General features: G+C 44.0%; 1 protein-coding gene and 1 pseudogene across 2 annotated transcripts in view; one reads left to right on the forward strand and one right to left on the reverse strand.

Moving 5' to 3' along the window:
* The window catches only part of CHP1 (calcineurin like EF-hand protein 1), a 46388-nt gene extending 38467 nt beyond the window's left edge, over window positions 1-7921 (forward strand). Inside the window, exons 5-7 of the mRNA XM_079767871.1 lie at window positions 3346-3407; window positions 6605-6727; window positions 6858-7921. Of these exons, the coding sequence (XP_079623997.1) occupies window positions 3346-3407; window positions 6605-6727; window positions 6858-6911 (239 nt within the window). The 3' untranslated portion in view covers window positions 6912-7921. The remainder of the gene's footprint in view (window positions 1-3345; window positions 3408-6604; window positions 6728-6857) is intronic.
* LOC307097903 (ribosomal RNA processing protein 36 homolog) overlaps window positions 1-18575 on the reverse strand; it is a 415062-nt pseudogene that overhangs the window by 56698 nt on the left and 339789 nt on the right. The gene's annotated exons all lie outside the window — the stretch shown is intronic.

The raw sequence follows: 18575 nt of genomic DNA on the forward strand, positions 1-18575 counted from the left end.
GATATAAAACAATAAGCAAACAATTCATAGATACAGGCAGCAATATGGTGGTTAACAGAAAAGGAGAAGGGTTGGGAAGAATGAAGAGAGTCAAATAAATGGTCACAGAAGGAGACTAGGCTTTGGGTGGTAAGCACATAATGCAATATGCAGATGATATAGTATAGAATTGCATGCCTGAAGCTTACATAATGTTATTAACCAGTCATCCTGATTAATTTTTAAAAAGAATTAGCAGTTCAGTCTTCTGTAAATACTTCAACAGAAAGGCATGTGTATTCCAGTTACCTAATTAAGAAATGCAGAAATAGATATTAACGGGTTATATAGCAAACAGGTTTCCATCCCAAAATCATCCTGAAGATAGCTTAGTAGATAACACATTTTATCCTATTTCTGAAATGTGACAACATATGCAGAATTGTGTGTGTGTGTGTTCAGTTTAGGGAATATATTAAACATATATTCCTGCAGGAACACTTATGATCTTTGTCTCCTTTTCCTTAAACTCTAAACCATCTAAGCATATATATTTTCAAATTTGGTAAAGATAGTTACTCAACTAACCAAATTAAGAACAGACAACATTAGAGAAAATCTTCCCCCTCCAGAATTCTAATATGTACCTTACAAAGAGTAAATTAGATTTTTTTTAAAAATTTTTTACTTTGACTTTTATTTTTAAATTTTATTTTTATTGATTTCTGAGAGAGAGAGAGAGATAGAAACATCAGTGATGAGAGAGAATCATTGATCGGCTGCCTCCTGCACTGCACCCACCAGGAATTGGTCCCACAACCCAGGCATGTGCCCTGACTGGGAATTGAACTGTGACCTACTGGTTCACAGGTCGACGCTCAACCACTGAGAAACACTGGCCGGAGTACTTTGACTTTTAGAGAACGCACTCCTTTAGGGGTGATATTTAACCTTTTAAAACATATTTTTTATTGATTTCAGAGAGTGGAAGGGAGAGGGAGAAAGAGATAGAAACATCAATGAGAGGGAATCACCTCCTGCATGCCCCCTACGGGATCGAGCCCACAACCCTTGGAATTGAACTGTGACTGCATGGTTCATGGGTCAATGCTCAACCTAGTGCTCATGTATTTGTACCTAGTGCTAGCTCTGCCTGGAATGCCACTCTTTGTCAGACTTGTTCAAATGTTATTGAATCAGAAAGGCATATCTGCTACTCGCTTTATCTCCCTGAATTTCAGATATATGATAGCACTTAGCATATATTAAAGTAAGTAATGTGGCCCTGCCTGTGTGGCTTAGTGCTTGAGCAGCCACCTTTGAACCGGGAGGTCACAGTTTGATTCCCAGTCAGGGCATATGCAGGCTCAATCCCCAGTAGGGGGTGTGAAGGATCAATGATTCTCTTTCATCATTGATGTTTCATCTCTCCCTCTCCTTCACCCTTCCTCTCTGAAATCAATAAAAATATATTTTTTAAAAATAAAGTAGCCCTGACCAGTTTGGCTCAGTGGATAGAGCATCAGCCTGCGGACTCAAGGGTCCCAGGTTCGATTCCAGTCAAGGGCATGTACCTTGGTTGCGGGCACATCCCCAGTAGGGGGTGTGCAGGAAGCAGCTGATCAATGTTTCTAACTCTCTATCCCTCTCCCTTCCTCTATGTAAAAATCAATAAAATATATATATCAAAAAAATAAAGTAAGAAATGCATGTTACTCTCCACTATATCATGAGCTCCTAAAGACAAACTCTAAATCTGTGTGTCTTAATGACTCTGGAGCATTGGATTTTGGCCTTTTAGTATTCACAGCACTATATTGAAAACCAAAAATCTTAGTGGCATACTTGAAGTGATTCAGAGCCTCAAAACGGAGGCAGTCACTTCCTCAGTGTGAGGATTTCTCACAGTGCCTATAAAATCATCCACTGTTGGCGCTCTCCCTCCCAGGAGCATGCCCTTGGCTTTCCCCGCCCCTCCCCCCCTCGCATTACCATTAGCTTTCACACTTCCAATCTCCAAGTGCCATTCCTTTACCTCTATAAATTTGTTTCCTAACCCAATAAATGTTCTCTTTTGGTAAAAACAAACAAAAAACATCCATCATTATCACATTGCTATAAGCCTGATGCACGAAAATTCGTTCAAGAGTAGACCTTCCTTCCCCCGGCTGCCAGCACCGGCTTCCCTTCAGCACCTGGGACCCAGGCTTCCCTCCTCTGGCCGCTGGCAGGCACCCAGGACCCGAGCTGCCTCCCTCCAATATTCACTTGGTAGCCCTTCAGCACTATGGCTGAATGATTTTTGCTCTTCTGAATTCTCTTATATAGCCTACTTTCTAGAATACTTATATATTTTTAAAAAGAAACATGATAAGGTCAGAAGACCATCAAATTCTTGGCATTTCTATTTGAAACTGAAGCTCTTTACCTACAGAACTCCCAAGTAGTAGAAAATTATTTGAAACGTGCTCAAATTTACAAAAGTGACCATTTTCCCAGGGCTGTACTTGGTGTAGTCAGCCATTTGGTAGCTATATGGCTCTGATTGTTGGCTTCCCCTGAGCAGTGCACAGTAGACTTGATAGATTGTGTGAGATGACCTAATTTACAGAATCACTTATGGGTGCTGGTTTGTTTTATGTGTTTTTTAAAATATTTTTATTGATTTCCAAGAGGAAGGGTGAAAGAGAGAGGGATAGAAACATCAATGATGAGAGAGAATCATCAATCCTGCATTCTCCCTACTGGGGATTGAGCCTGCAAACCCAGGGCATATGCCCTGACCAGGAATGGAACCGTGATCTCCTGCTTCATAGGTGGACGCTCAGCCACTGAGCCACACTGGCCAGGCTGGGTGGTGGTTTTTGTTTTTTTAATTCTAAGATAAGAAAAAGGACATTTGCCCCTGGCCGGTAGCTCAGTGGTTAGAGTGTCAACCCTCGCACCTAAGGGTTGTAGGTTTAATCAGGATGCATGTGGGAGGCAACCAATCAATGTGTGTCTCTCACATTGATGTTTCTCTCTCTCCCTCCCTCCCTCCCACTCTCTTTAAAAAGCGATGGAAAACATATTTTCCAGTGAGGATTAACAACAAAAGAAAAAGGACATTTGACATTGACTGTTTTATTCCAGGAGGGTCCCATATTTCATCAAAGCTAAGATGCCATCAATTATGAGATGTATCTCAATTTCTTAAGTGTTACAATTTACAATATCTTTAAAAGCTCTACAAGTAATGGCAATGGTTCTTGGAAAAACTATTAATTCACTTTTAGTTTTCTGTCTAGTGTCCTTTACATATTTAGTTTCTTGAGAAGGGGCAAAACACTACTGAATTTCCACTAACTTCTTATTTTTCCCTACCAGTTGCTTTTCGACTATATGATTTGGATAAAGATGACAAGATCTCCCGAGATGAGCTGTTACAGGTATGTGGAGAGCTCCCATGCACATGGAGAACTTGTATTGGGGCCCTGCCTGCTTATTCATGTGGGCAGGAATTGTACTTTCCTTCAAGAAGCATTTACTTAACTCCTGCTGTGTGCAGAGTTCTATCCTATATATAAGGAAGAGCACATAATTTGGGGAAACTTGAAATGGCTCATTAATTTCTCAAAGACAAATGTCTATTTATTTATTTATTTTTTAAATATATTTTATTGATTTTCCACAGAGAGAAAGGGAGAGGGATAGAGAGCTAGAAACATCGATGAGAGAGAAACATCGACCAGCTGCCTCCGGCACACCCCCCACGGGGGATGTGCCCACAACCAATGTACATGCCCTTGACCGGAATCGAACCTGGGACCCCTCAGTCCGCAGAACGACGCTCTATCCACTGAGCCAAACCGGTTTCGGCCAAATGTCTCTATTTAAAAGGTAACTCAGTTTGCCCTGGCCACTGTTGCTCAGTGGTGGAATGTAGACCCACACCTAAGGTTATCAGGTTCGATTCCCTGTCAAGGGCCTGCACCTGGGTGGCAGGTTCGATCCCTGGCCCCAATCGATGTGTCTCTCTCATATTGATGTTCTCTCTTTCTCTCTCTCTCTCCCCCTCTCTTTTCCCCCTCCCTCCCTTCTCCCTCCTCCCTCCTCCTTTCTCTAAAAATCAATGAAAAAAAAATATCACTGGATGAGGATTATCTCCCTCCCTCACCCCCACCCTCCAAAAAAGGGTAAACTAAATGTCTTTTAGGTGCTGACTGGCAGAACTAAAATATGTGAGGTGATTAAATTAAAATGTTCTGTTAGTGTCCAGTCAGTTCATTGGCAGCTGGGTAATTCTGATGACACTGGGTAATTACCACTGTTTCGTCTGTCCTTGGGCTTGACATAAGAGTCAAGGACCTGCTGCTGGGCTGGTTACACCAAGCTGATTGCTCATTGTCCTTTGTTGCTCCCCTGTCCTTTACCAGCAGTGACTGGCATTTCATCCTATTAGTCATTGCCCTTCTATTGTTACTCTCTCCCTTTCTCAAAATACGTACAAGTTTAGAAGGGGAGAAAATTCTTCCCTTTTTCATTTTTATTTATTTATTTTTAATATATTTTTATTGATTTCAAAGAGGAAGGGAGAGGGAGAGATAGAAACATCAATGATGAGAGAGGATCATTGATTGGCTGCCTCCTGCACGCCCCACACTGGGGATCAAGCCTGCAACCTAGGCATGTGCCCTTGACTGAGATCTGATCTGTTAGAGAGGTTTGAGGATAGATTGATTTGTCTAGTCAGCCATACACAATTAGGAAAGATGGCAAATGGGTTGGCTACTTTTTATGTTTGCTAGCATTGCCTCTTTTTATTAATCCTTCAATTTATGTACATTTATCCCCAAAATGTACAACTTCCAATTTTCTACAGTTGATTTGCTGGGGGGTCCGGGGGGTAGAATGACTAGTGTTGATGCACATCATTATTTTAACTCTTCAGAGAAACTGTAATTTACTTTTTAAAAATCATTTCATGAGATAGGAGAAGGTTGTAAAGGAGTGGGGGAAAGGAAGGCCTGTGAACAGCTGGGCTAGAAGGCCTTTCTTTCCTGTAGAAAAGCTATGCTCTTACCTTTTAAAGACAGAGATGGCTGACTACAGTGATGTGAGGCATCACAAAGCATTCTTTCCCCCATTTCATACTAAGGTTCATATGATTAAAGTTTATTTTGCTTAAGGTAGCAATTTTCAAAGTATATTCACATCTAAAAATGTTAGCAGAATTGGGAGGGGGTGGATTTTTTTTTTGTTTGAGACAAATTTTGTGAAATAGTGTTAAATTTACTTTACTGCACTTCTCATAGCACTTAGAATGTTATTTTTCTAAAAGGGGGGATTTAGGCCAGGCCAGCATGGCTCGGTGGTTGAGTGTCAACCTATGAACCAGGAGGTCAAGGTTCAATATGCCTGGGTGCCTGGGTCGTGGCGTGATTCCCTTCCCCAGTGTGGGGCTTGCAGGAGGCAGCCGATCAATGATTCTCTCCCATCATTGATGTCTGTCTCTCTCTCCCTCCCTCCCTCCCCCCCCTCTCTCTCTCTCTTTCCCCCTTCCTCTCTGAAATCAGTAAAAAAAAAGTTTTTAAAAAGGGGAGGGGGTTGGATTTAGTATTTAACCCTTCAAGGATCTTTATGTTTCTTGGCCATACTTTAGGGATAGTGGGTCAGCGCACCACCTCAAAGAGGACTGCATTTGGGTGGGATTCCAGAAAGCCCTACCAAACTTAATAAATCCAATAAGAATCTAGTTTGCTCCCTGGCTGAGTTGAAACACTGATGATGTCTCGCCGGAGTACAGCAGAACAGCACCGTGCAGAACAGACCAGCATGGTGCAGAGCCAAGCAGACCATGGAGGAGCAGAGCAGAGCTGTCTGGCTGGAGAGGGGCCTGGCCCCAGGGCTCCCGCACAGCTGTGCTGTATCATAATTGAGCGGTTTTGTAGCTAATAAAGTTTTCTCCTTCACTGCAAAAAAGAAAGAAATTAGTTTGCCTCATGAAGTAAGAAGTCTGGGCATAGATTGTCCAGGTTGATACAGCAACTAAATGATGTCCAGGAACCAGGCTTCTTCTGTATTACTCTGGCATTGACAACACATATGACTTTTCACCTCATGGTCCCAGGATGGCTGCTACAGCACCAGGCATCATCTCTGTTCCAGGCAGCAAGAATGGGCAAAGCAAAATGCAAAGGGCTCTCCCTCAGTGAGGTTTGCTTTCCTATTCAGTGAACTTGCCAGAGAGTTCTGTTCATGTCATTGTCTAGAATGGCCTAAATGATCCAGGCCCATGTCACTCAGTGTTCAGTGGTTGAACGATGACCTATGAACCAGGAGGTCACAGTTCGATTTCCCATCAGGGATTGATCCCCTATAGGGGGTTTGCAGGAGGCAGCCAATACACGATTCTCACTCATCATTGATGTTTCTTATCTCTCTCTCTCCCTTCCTCTCTGAAGTCAATAAAAATGTATTTTTTAAAAATAGAATGGCCTACATAAGAAGGTAAGGGTTTCAGCTTTCTGGCTGTTACATTTAAGGACATCAGAGGAAAAGAATGTTGGGGTGGTTTTATCCTCAATCTTGGTAAAGTGTCCCCCTGACCCCAAGTCTCCTGTAAGCCTGGCTCTTGGTCCTGCAGGTGCTACGCATGATGGTCGGAGTGAATATCTCAGATGAACAGCTGGGCAGCATCGCAGACAGGACCATCCAGGAGGCTGATCAAGATGGGGACAGCGCTATATCTTTCACAGAATTTGTTAAGGTCAGTCAGTCATCTCATGGTTTGAAAACTTAAATCCTGTGCAGGAGGGAGGGAGAAAAACATTGAGATAAGAGCATGGGACAATGTCTCCTGTTGTGACCTTCATAACTGTAATTGCTTCCCCCCCCAGGTTTTGGAGAAAGTGGACGTAGAACAGAAAATGAGCATCCGATTTCTTCACTAAAGGACTGAGACTACTAAACGGTTCCTTGCTTTCTAGTATTTAAGAACTGGAACTTGGGAGTCCTCCTGTCCACCAGCCCCACCTCCACCCCATCATTCGTCTTCTCCCAAAGTACTACTACTGTTGCATGACAACCCCCAATATGTCTGCCAACATAAACCTGCCTTTGGTGTATAAACAGGGCATTACAGAATGGTACACCCGTTCTATATTTGTTCCATATCATTTGCCGATTATCTCCATTTCTCAATATTCTCCCCACTCTCCTTCGACTGCTGAATGCCACATGTGCATCTCGTCTGACAGAGAAGGAATCATGTCAAGAACCAGCCAGCATAGCTCTTTCATTGGATGTAGACTATAGCCATGCTGTCTTCCCTCCCACAAGGCTTTGGCATGCTCCTCCATCCTTTTTTATATGTCATTTGCTTTCTACTTGTTGTTTTTACCCAACACATCATTAATCTTTCAGTCTCCCTGCTTTTTATTAAGTTTCAATCTCTTCTGTTCTACGTAGCATCCCAAGCTATGCCTGTTCAATGTATTTCTGACGTGGCAGGATAGTTCAGTGGTCTGGCAGTTTTGAACTACCTTTACTCTTAAATAGGTCTCTAGGATGTTGCCTCCCTAGGAGCTTTTCAATACTGAACACTTCTCTCAAAAGAATGTGATCCCCTCTTGGTTCCCTGTACTCTGCTTTGTCGCCAAAGGGCTGTGTATTAGAGATGTTCTTCTTGAGAGGTGGTGGCCGTGGTGAGGTGTAGAGCAAAGTCTTTCAGGTGACTTGCCCAGGTCACTCTACCTCTGGTCTCTGATTCTCAACATGCATGCATGCCTATGTAGCTATTCCTGTTAGTACAGTGTTGACTTTCAGAAAACAGCCATATGCTGGCAGGTTTGCTTAGTTTTGGGACACTGTCACCACCAGAATGGCTGCTCTGACAATATGCTTGGGGACTTTCCCATGGCTTTTTGAGCAAGGAGGCTGGCACCCTAAAAGCCTCATGTAGCCCCACTTCTGCAGCATGGTTTATGCCATTGTTTTTCACTTCACACTTCCAAATAGAAAGGTTAGTGTTACAGAAGTGCCTATTTATTCCCGTCCAAGATATTTAAAAATTGTCCTCAGTGTCTTGAAGTTTTGCACAAAATTCTCTTGAATTTTACGCTTGGCAAATGTTAATGCTGGAAGCCATAGTCAGCTCCTAATAAAGGTCCAAAGCTTTGAGTGTATTGTATCATAAGCAGCCTGCTTACATTTATTTCTCAGCTCCTCTCTTAGACCATTGCTAATCCCTTATAAACAAGGGGTCTGGTACTGGTGGCAAACCTGAGGTGGTATTACAGCCCTTTGCATAAGCCAGAGCAACTTTTCTGCCTAAGTCAGCTTAGTATAGACCTCATTGAATCAGCCTGTTATCATCCTAACATCTCTCTTAACAGTCTATCTGTCTGCTCATCCTTATAACTGCCCTTGGCTGATTTTGTCTGACTCATTGCATGCTTGTTTCCTTGCTTTGGAAGTCTATCCAAGATGGATACATAATACTTTAGGAAGGAAATTGCTTAAAAAAAAAAAAATGCAAAGAGTTTGGGCAAAATGGGGAACAGGAGTGTCCAGGCTGAATAACTCAAGTATAAATGACTGAGAAATACTTGGTGAAGTATCAGTCTGACTTTGTGATCAAGTGATGTAGTTATAGGAATCATATAAAAGGGAAGGACAGACACTGATCTGTTAAAGAGGTACTTCAAAGGCTCCTTGATTTGCATATTTAAAGTTCCTAAGATTATGGCTTTTTCCTCCCTTTGGCTGTATAGCAAACTGTTTTCATCCACAGCTGTGCCTTACTGTTCCATTCAAACTGTATTCTCCGATCCATCAATAATAAATTCTTGTAGTTAAAACAATATAACTTAGTTGATTTTGTCCATGTGTTTTACAAGAATTGTATATAACTAAATCACCTTCTTCAAGTTTAAAATCACAGTGTTTCCCTTAGGTTTGTCTGGCTTCTTAAATGTAGAAAAGGCCTAAAAATGGGGTATCTATCTATTGCTTGTTATTAAGTTGTCTACCCCCTCATTCATGTGCAACCTCAGTGACATATTGCACCCAGCTATTATTCCATGGCTTTTCACATCTCCAAGCTTTAGTGACTGCTTGGTCTGTGCAGAGAATGAGCATCTCTTCTTATTTTAAGGTTTAGTGGCATGCCACAAGATTCAAAGCAGTAATAGCTGGAATCATTGGTCATATAAATTCTAACATAATCCTCCTTTTGCTATCTCTCTGCCTCAAAATCCATTCAAAGTTACATGCATGATGTTTCTCCTTTGCTTCACTTTGAGTCTAGTTTTAGGGTTTGAGAAAATAAAAAATGAATGGAGCGACCATATAGGCAATTTTGGAGGAACCTTAATGTTACTGACCATGTCTGTAGGTATAACAGTCTGTGACTAAAATAAAACAATACTGCAAAAAAAATTATAAAATCATTACAACATTAAATGCAGTTTGAGAAGAATCTCTTTAACCAACTTTATTTCCCTTGCTCCCTTCTGTTCAATCCATGCATTATGTATTTGAACATAAATGTAACATAACACAAGATCATACTGGCTTTTAAAAATTGACATTGTATAAAGATGAAGAGGCCCAACCAGCATGGCTCAGTGGTTGAGCGTCAACTTATGAAAAGGAAGTCATGGTTCAATTCCTGGTCAGGGCATATGCCCAGGTTGTGGGCTAGATCCCCAGTGTGGGATGTGCAGGAGGTAGCCGATCGATGATTCTCTCTCATCACTGATGTTCTTTCTCTCTCTCTCCCTTCCTCTCTGAAATCAATAAGAATATGTAAAAAATAAAATATTGTTTAACGAAGAGATTAAGTGTGTGTGGGGTAGGGGGATACAACCTCATGGACAACACTATGGTTATTACCAGGGGGAAAGAGAGTGGGGGCAGGTAAAAGAGGGTAAAGGGGTTAAAAGGTGATGGAAGGAAACCTGACTTGGGGTGGTGAACACACAATTTACAGATGGTGTATTATAGAATTGTACCCCTGAAACCCATATATTTTTATTAACCAGTAAATTCAATTAAAAAAATAAAAACATTTCCCCATGTTATTATCTGTTCTTCCTAGTTTATATTAATGGTTACATTATATTTTACCAAATAATGTTATATTTAACCATTAATTTTTAAAATAAAAATTATTAATTTTTATTATATTTAACCATTAATTTTATAAAATAATGATAGTGAATGCCTTTCTGCAGATAACTTTTTCTTTTTTAAAAATATTTTTATGGTTTCAGAGAGGAAGGTAGAGGGAGAGATAGAAAGAAACATCAATGATGAGAAAGAATCATTGATTGGCTGCCCTCTGGCACAACCCCCACTGGGGACTGAGCCTGCAACCCAGGCATGTGCCCTTGACCGGAATCAAACCTGGGACCCTTCAGTCCACAGGCCAACACTCTATCCACTGAGCCAAACCAGCTAGGGCTCTTTTTCTTTTTAAATATGTTTTTTCTTGATTTCAGAGAGGAAGGAAGGCGGAGAAAGAAAAACATCAGTGATGAGAGAGAATCATGAATCAGCTGCCTCCTGCATGCCCTCTACTGGGGATCAAACCTGTCACTGGGACATGTGCCCTGACCAGGAATTGAACCATGACTTTCTGGTTCATGGGTCGATGCTCAACTACTGAGCCATAACTTACAGCTTTTATAGGTTCCAAAATAAATGAATGCCACAAGCTTTCAAATTACTCTGTATTACCTTTAGAATGTCCTTTTTAGAATATCCTTTATAGTCACCTGTTTTCAAATTGATTTTACAATCATGTCAAGTTTTACATTTAAAACAGTATTAGAATAGTTTGTGCTGATTGGGATTTAGAGCAAGTATTTACTGCAGAGATGCCTCAGAGAGGACTATCTTTACTAACTGGATTTCTTATGCTACAAACTAGATATTTATCCTGTTCCTCAAACACTTGAGAGCAGAATAGCTTGGAAGGAAATTATTACTACTGGACTGATACTCTAAATTCAGAGTACTTTAGCTGATCTTTGAATCAACCAGCGATTCAAACTACAGATGGCTGGTATTTGCCCCTATATGTGTTTAACATCTAGTTTAGTAGAAACAACAATTTTAGAGATTTTATTCTTCCCTCTACACCAAACAGTGATGGGAGATTTACTTGTTAAGTTTGTGAGGTACTGCAGACTGTTTCTACACAGCTCTGGAGGAAACATAGAACAATAAAATCAGTCTTCTAAGCACTAGATTCTGATCTTGCATCAAAACTAGCAAGATGGCCCTAGCTGGTTTGGCTCGGTGGATAGAGCGTCGGCCTGCGGACTGAAGGGTCCCAGGTTCGATTCCGGTCAAGGGCATATGCCTGGGTTGCAGGCTCGATCCCCAGTGTGAGGCGTGCAGCGGGCAGCCAATCAATGATTCTCTCTCAATATTGATGTTTCTATCTCTCCCTCTCCCTTCCTCTCTGAAATCAATTTAAAAAATTAAAATAAAATAAAAAAATATCAAGACTGTTTATTTGGAGACATGATCTTGACACTTTCCACCTCCCTTTGCAGTCTATTCAAGAACCTAGACAGGTATGGTCCTGGCCAGATAGCTCAGTTGGTTAGAGCATTGTCCCAACACACCCAAAGTTGTGGTTTCGATCCGGCTCAGGACACGTACAAGAGTTAACCAATAAATGCATAAGTAAGTGGAATAACAAAAAAAAAAAACTGAAACAAGTAGGTGAATTATTATATCAAGTACCTGAAGGTGGCTGGACAAATAAGAATTAATCAAAGAATGTCTCTGGACCACTACAACAGAAAGCAAACACTATTAAGCAGTGTCAGTGTTTTATTCATAAGAAAAATTTTGTTACCCCTAAACACACACAATTTCTTTAAAAATCTACCTAATAAAAGAGTAACATGCTAGCCCTGGCCGGTTTGGCTCAGTGGATAGAGCCTCGGCCTGCGGACTGAAGGGTCCCGGCTTCGATTCTGGTCAAGGGCACATGCCCCGGTAGCGGGCTCGATCCCCAGTGGGGGGCTTGCAGGACGCAGCTGGTCAGTGATTCTCTCTCATCATTGATGTTTCTCTCTCTCTCTCTCCCTCTTCCTTCCTCTCTGAAATCAATAAAAATACATTAAAAAAAAAAAAGGCCGAAACCGGTTTGGCTTAGTGGATAGAGCGTCGGCCTGTGGACTGAAAGGTCCCGGGTCGATTCCGGTCAAGGGCATGTACCTTGGTTGCGGGCACATCCCCAGTGGGGGGTGTGCAGAAGGCGGCTGATCGATGTTTCTCTCTCATCAATGTTTCTAACTATCTCTATCCCTCTCTCTCTTCCTCTCTGTAAAAAATCAATAAAATATATTTTAAAAAAATAAAAAAGTAACATGCTAATTGACTGTGCCTTCACGATGCCCACCAGCCAATTAGGAGTGAGTATGCAAATTAACCCAACAAGATGGCTGATTAATTTGCATATGCGGGCGCAAAGCAGCCAGGGGTGGGGCGAGACGCTTGTGTCGTCACCATAGCATTCCGCACCACCCCAGCTGCTCAGGGCCTCTGGGCAGCGTTGGAAGGTGGAAAGGCGGCTCTGGCCAGAGCAAAGGTGGTGAAGCAGCCAGGGGAAGGAAGGCCCATTCTTGCACGAATCTTCATGCATCGGGCTTCTAGTAATTCTAATAAATTTGGTAATAACAAATTGGAAATAGTTATATTAATAGGTATGTTGACAAGAAGGGCAGCTGAGCCCTGGCCAGGTAGCTCAGTTGGTTTGAGTGTTGTCCTGATCTGCCAAGGTTGCAGGTTAGATCCTTACTTAGTCAAGGCTCATACAAGAATCAACCACCAATGCATAAATAACAATATTTCTCTCATCAATAAATATTTTTTTAAAAAAGGACAGCTCACAAAGTAGAAGACTAGAGGAAAACCAAGTAACTCAACCATTCCACTAGAGACCAAATAATCCTAAGCAGTCCATTAATCATGAAGCCATTACAGCGTGAGTTTATAGAAAAGACCTCAACTTATCAAGAAATGGTCTAAAATGTGCTGGTGCTTATAGGTTTAAGCTTTAGTAAAATGGAAATTTCCTTAAGTGAAACATTCCTGATAATTTTAAAATAATAATGTTATTTTAATCCTATCCTATATAATAAAGAGGTAATATGCAAATTGACCATCACTCCAACACACAAGGTAGCCGCCCCCATGTGGACACAAGATGGCCTACAGGGGAGGACAGTTGGGGGGGACCCAGGCCTGCAGTGGAGGGCAGTTAGGGGCAACCATGTCAGCAGGAGAGGGCAGTTGGGTGCAACCAGGCCTGCAGGGTAGGGCAGTTAGTGGCAACCAGGCCTCCAGGGGAAGGCAGTTGGGGGTGACCAGGCCAGCAGGGGAGGGCAGTTAGGGGCAATCGGGCCGGCAGGGGAGTGGTTAGGGGGTGATCAGGCTAACAGGCAGAAGCAGTTAGGGGCAATCAGGCAGGCAGGCAGGCAAGGGGTTGGGAGCCAGCAGTCCTGGATTGTGAGAGGGATGTCCCAGATTGGAGAAGGTGCAGGCTGGACTGAGGGACACCCCCCTGCTGTGCACAAATTTCATGCAATGGGCCTCTAGTGTAATTCATAAAATTCATAATGAATTGCATGTAATTCAAGTTGTACCTGGATCTATGTAAGTTAATACTACATATGCTGATTGAGTCCAGTGTTTCCTTGTCTGGTTTTCTACAGATGTCACATCTTTTTCCTTATCACTTTGGAAAATGAAATGGTTGATGACATCAAATGTGACATGGATTAGAAGCTTATATTTGCAAATACCCTTTTGGACAATGGGGACAAAAAGCGTTATATTGTCCCTAATGCAAAATTTCTTGAGGGTAGGAATTTGTCTTCTTTGCCAGTAGAATAACAAATTTCTAGCTGCTATTAAAATATATTCTGCACAAAAGAAAAAGAGAAAAATCCTTCCACAGGATGTCAGTTGGGAGAAGGCTGCCATGGAGACTTCCATTATTTTATGAAACATTTTCTCAGGAATTAACTTTTGAGTAAAAACACTCAATTTTAGCAGAATGCATGTGCTAAATTTTAAATGTATATTTTTGCTGCCTCCTGCCTCTTCTGGCATTGTAGAGCCAGAATAAAAAATCTAAAATAGTAACATTCTGTGTTTCTAGCAGATGGCTGCATTCTGTAAACTCCTCCCTATGTGCCCATGAGATCAGGGGCAATTTTGGTAGCTTCATAATCATGGAGACATAGATTTTGGGAGATGGTTAGAGAAAGAGGCATATATTAGCAAAGTTTGCAGAAGGGGAAAAAGGCAGATTTCAGAAATGACCCACTCAACTGTTTGACGTTATTCCCCAGCAGAATATTAGAATGGGTCATTACATGGTTTGTGAAGCCGTGGATAAGAATGTGATGATCACCAGGATACTGATGTGTTTGGCAAATAATTATGCCGAGTTTCTCTCCCTTCACTTATTTCAAAGCTTGATTAAATTTACATGTCACATCAGTGAGATAGGCACAGTGTTGTTCTGCAAAGCACATGCCTGTGTCTCATATATTTATATATTTAAGATGGAAAAAAATTGGCTTGATTATACCTGACATTTGAATATGGCAGTTGAATAACCATATAATAAGAATCTAAAAGATCAATGTCAATAGTCTTGAAAAAGAGGAACAAAATTGGAGGATTTACACATCCCAATAAAGATATTGCAATACTGGCATAAAAATAGACTATAAAGCAATGGACTGGAATTGTGAGTCCAGAAATAAATCCTCACATTTATAATCAACTGATCTTTGACAAGGCTGCCAGAGCAATCCAATAGGGGAAACAGTGTCTTTTGGTATAACTGGGGCCATGTATATCCTCATGCAAAAGAAGTTGGACCCCTGCCTCACACCAGCCCTAGCCGGTCTGGTTCAGTGAATAGAGCATCAGCCTGAGGACTGAAGGGTCCTGGGTTCAATTCCGGTCAAGGGCACATGCCTGGGTTGCAGGCTCGATCTCCCTTAGGGGGCGTGCAGGAGGTAGTCAATCAATGATTCTCATCATTGATGTTTCTATCTCTTTCTCCCTCTCCCTCTCTGAAATCAATAAAAATATATATTATTTAAAAACTGAAAATGTATGAAAGGCCTAAATGTAAGAACTAAAAGCATCCTACGTAATAATAGACAAATATGCAAATTGACCATACCTCTGACACACCCACAAGCCATGCCCACCATCCAATCAGAGCGAGCATGCAAATTAACCCAAACCAAGATGGCTACAGCCACAGAGAGCAAGGTCTAGGTAACAGAGGAAGCCAAACTTTCCACCTGCCCTTGCCAGGCCTAAGCCTCCACTCAAGCTACAAAGTTTCAATTATAGAAGGTAAACAAATTCAAAAAAATGGCAGCAGAATGGAGCTTCAGAGAGCAGGCCAGGGTTGCCGTCGGCAACAGGGGAAGCAAAGCTTTCCGCACACCCTGGCCGGGCCCACCCGCTTAAGGCAACAAAGTTTCAATTATAACCCCAACAGAAATGCCTGCTGGCCTCGGAGGGAGCCTCAGGCTTGGCTCTGCTCCAGGCTACAAAGTTTCAATTGTAGAAGGAAAATAAATTCCAGATACCAGGGCCTCCGCTTGGGTTGCCAGGCGGCGTGGCCGGCCTGCAAACCACCACAGGCCCCTCGCTCAGGTCGCCCCACGCCCCAAGGGAACCCCCACCTGATCCGGGACACCCTGCAGGGCAAACCAGCTGGCCCCCACCCCTGTACCAGGCCTCTATCCTATCTAATAAAAGTGTAATATGCACATTGATCATCACTGCAACACACAATATAGCTGCCCCCATGTGGTCAAAGATCCTGCCCCCATGTGGACATAGGATGGCCACCACAAGATGGCCAGCAGGAGAGGGCAGTTGGGAGGCACCGGGCCTGCAAGGGAGGGCAGTTGGAGGTGATCAACCCTGCAGGAGAGGGCAGTTAGGGGTGACCAGGCCGGCAGAGGAGGGAAGTTGGGGGCAAACAGGCTGGCAGGGGAGTTGTTAGGGGGTGATCAGGCTGGCAGGCAGAAGCAGTTAGGGGCAATCAGGAAGGCAGGCAGGCAAGCAGTTGGGAGCCAGCAGTCCTGGATTGTGAGAGGGATGTCCGACTGCCCGTTTCCGGGATTGGGCCTAAACGGGCAGTCGGACATCCCTTGAGGGGTCCCATATTGGAGAGGGTACAGGCTGGGCTGAGGGACAACCCCCCTCCGTGCATGAATTTCGTGCACCGGGCCTCTAGTAAAGCTTATAAAAGAAAACATAAATATTCATGACCTTGGATTAGGTGATGGTTTCTTAGATATAAGAACAAACAACAAAATAAAAATAAACTGGACAAAAATAAAAAAATAAACTGGACATTATCAAACTTTAAAAATTTTGTGGTTCAAAGGACACCATGAAGAAAGTGAAAAGAATCATGGCCGGTTTTTCTCAGTGGTTATAGCATCAGTCGGACTGAAGGGTCATGGGTTCCATTTTCTTTCAGTCAAGGGCACATACCTCGGTTGCAGGCTTGATCCCCAGCCCTGGTCAAGGTGCGTGCGGGAGACAACCAATTGATGTGTGTGTCTCACATTGATGTTTCTCTCTCTGTGTGTCTTCCACACTCTAAAAATCAATGGAAAAAATATCCTCAGGTGAGGATTAACAAAAAAGAATAATAAGAAGAAGGTGAAAAGACAGCCTACAGAAAGGAAGAAAATACTTGCAAATATATATCTAATAAGAGACTTATCTACAATATATAAATTATAATCTATACTAATAGAGGAATATGCAAATTGTCCAGGATGCCGTCACAGTAATGACCGAACAGCAGGCTGCGTGGGGCAACCAGGCCGGTGTCGGGGGGAGCAGTTGGGGGCAACCAGGCCGGTGTCGGGGGGAGCAGTTGGGGGCAACCAGGCCGGTGTCGGGGGGCAGTTAGGGGCGACCAGGCCAGCGGGGGGGTGGTATTTGGGGGTGATTAGGCCGGCAGGCAGAGTCAGTTAGGGGTGATCAGGCTGGCGGGGGGGTGTATTAGAGGCGATCAGGCAGGCAGGCAGGTGAGCAGTTAGGAGCCAGTAGTCCTGGATTGTGAGACGGATGTCCAACTGCCGGTTTAGGCCCGATCCCAGGGATCGGGCTTAAACCGGCAGTTGGACATCCCCCAAAGGGTCCCAGATTGGAGAGGGTGCAGGCTGGGCTGAGGGGACCCCCCTCCCATGCATTAATTTCATGCACTGGACCTCTAGTCCTACCTAATAAAAGGGAAGTATGCAAATAACCATCACTCCGCTACGCCCACGATTGGGCCAGCAGCAGGCTGGGGGCAGGACTTGGGGTGGCAATTGGGCTGACAGGATGAGCGGGGTGCGGGGACTCACGAGTCCCCACCCCCCGTTCCTCCCGTTGGCCCCAACAGCCAGCCCAGCGGGAGGACTGATGGAGCCGGCGGAAGGCACAGGTGGCGGAACTCGGGGTGGCCGATTGCGTGGCTGCCAGCACCAGTTTTCCGCCAGCAGCAGTTTTCCTCTGGCCACCCGCTGATCGGAGCGCCTCCCGATTGGAATTCCTCTCAGGGTAGCCGATCGCGCTGGCGGGAGGCGCTCAGATTGGCGGGTGGCCAGAGGAAAACTGCTGCTGGCGGAAAACTGGTGCCGGCAGCCAGGTGAAGGAAGGTCTATTGCACGAAACTTCGTGAAACGGGCTTCTAGTTCAATAATAAAAAGACAGCCCTGCTGGTGTGACTCGGTTGGGCTTCATCCCATGCACCAAGATATTGCCAGGTTGTTTCCAGGTTGTGGGCTTTATCCCCACTAGGTGCTCTCTCTCATCAATGTTTCTTGCCCTCTCCCTTCCTCTCTCTCTAAAAAATAAAAATATTTTTAAAAAATAAAATAAGAATTCAACTCATTTATGGAAGCCTTCTGCACTGTTGGTGGGAATGTAAGATGGGGCAGATGCTGTGGAAAACAGTATGGCAGCCCTTACCGGTTTGTCTCAGTGGATAGAGGATCGACCTGTAGACTGAAAGGTCCCAGGTTCGATTCTGGTCAAGGGCATGTACCTGGGTTGCGGGCACATCCCCACTAGGAGGTGTGCAGGAGGCAGCTGATAGATGTTTCTAAGTCTATCCCTCTCCCTTCCTCTCTGTAAAAAATCAATAAAATATATTTTTAAAAAAGAAAGAAAAGCGGGTGAGGCCACGCGCCCCTGGGTCCGGGTGAAGCTGGACGCCGGGTCCGGGTGAGGCCATGTGCCCCTGGATCTGGGTGAGGCTGGGTCCCGGGTCCGGGTGAGGCCGTGGGCCCCTGGACCCGGGTGAGGCCACGCGACCCTGGGTCTGGGGGAAGCTAGATCCCAGGTCCGGGTGAGGCCATGTGCCCCTGGATCCGGGTGAGGCTGGGTCCCGGGCCCGGGTGAGGCCACGCGCCCCCGGGTTCGGGTAAGGCCACGTGCCCCTGGGTCCGGGTGAAGCTGGATCCCGGGTCCGGGTGAGGCCATATGCCCCTGGATCCGGGTGAGGCTGGGTCCCGGGTCCGGGTGAGGCCGCACACACCTAGGTCCGG

Source organism: Cnephaeus nilssonii, assembly GCF_951640355.1.
Source record: "Cnephaeus nilssonii genome assembly, chromosome: 4".
In the NCBI taxonomy this organism is placed as follows: domain Eukaryota; kingdom Metazoa; phylum Chordata; class Mammalia; order Chiroptera; family Vespertilionidae; genus Cnephaeus; species Cnephaeus nilssonii.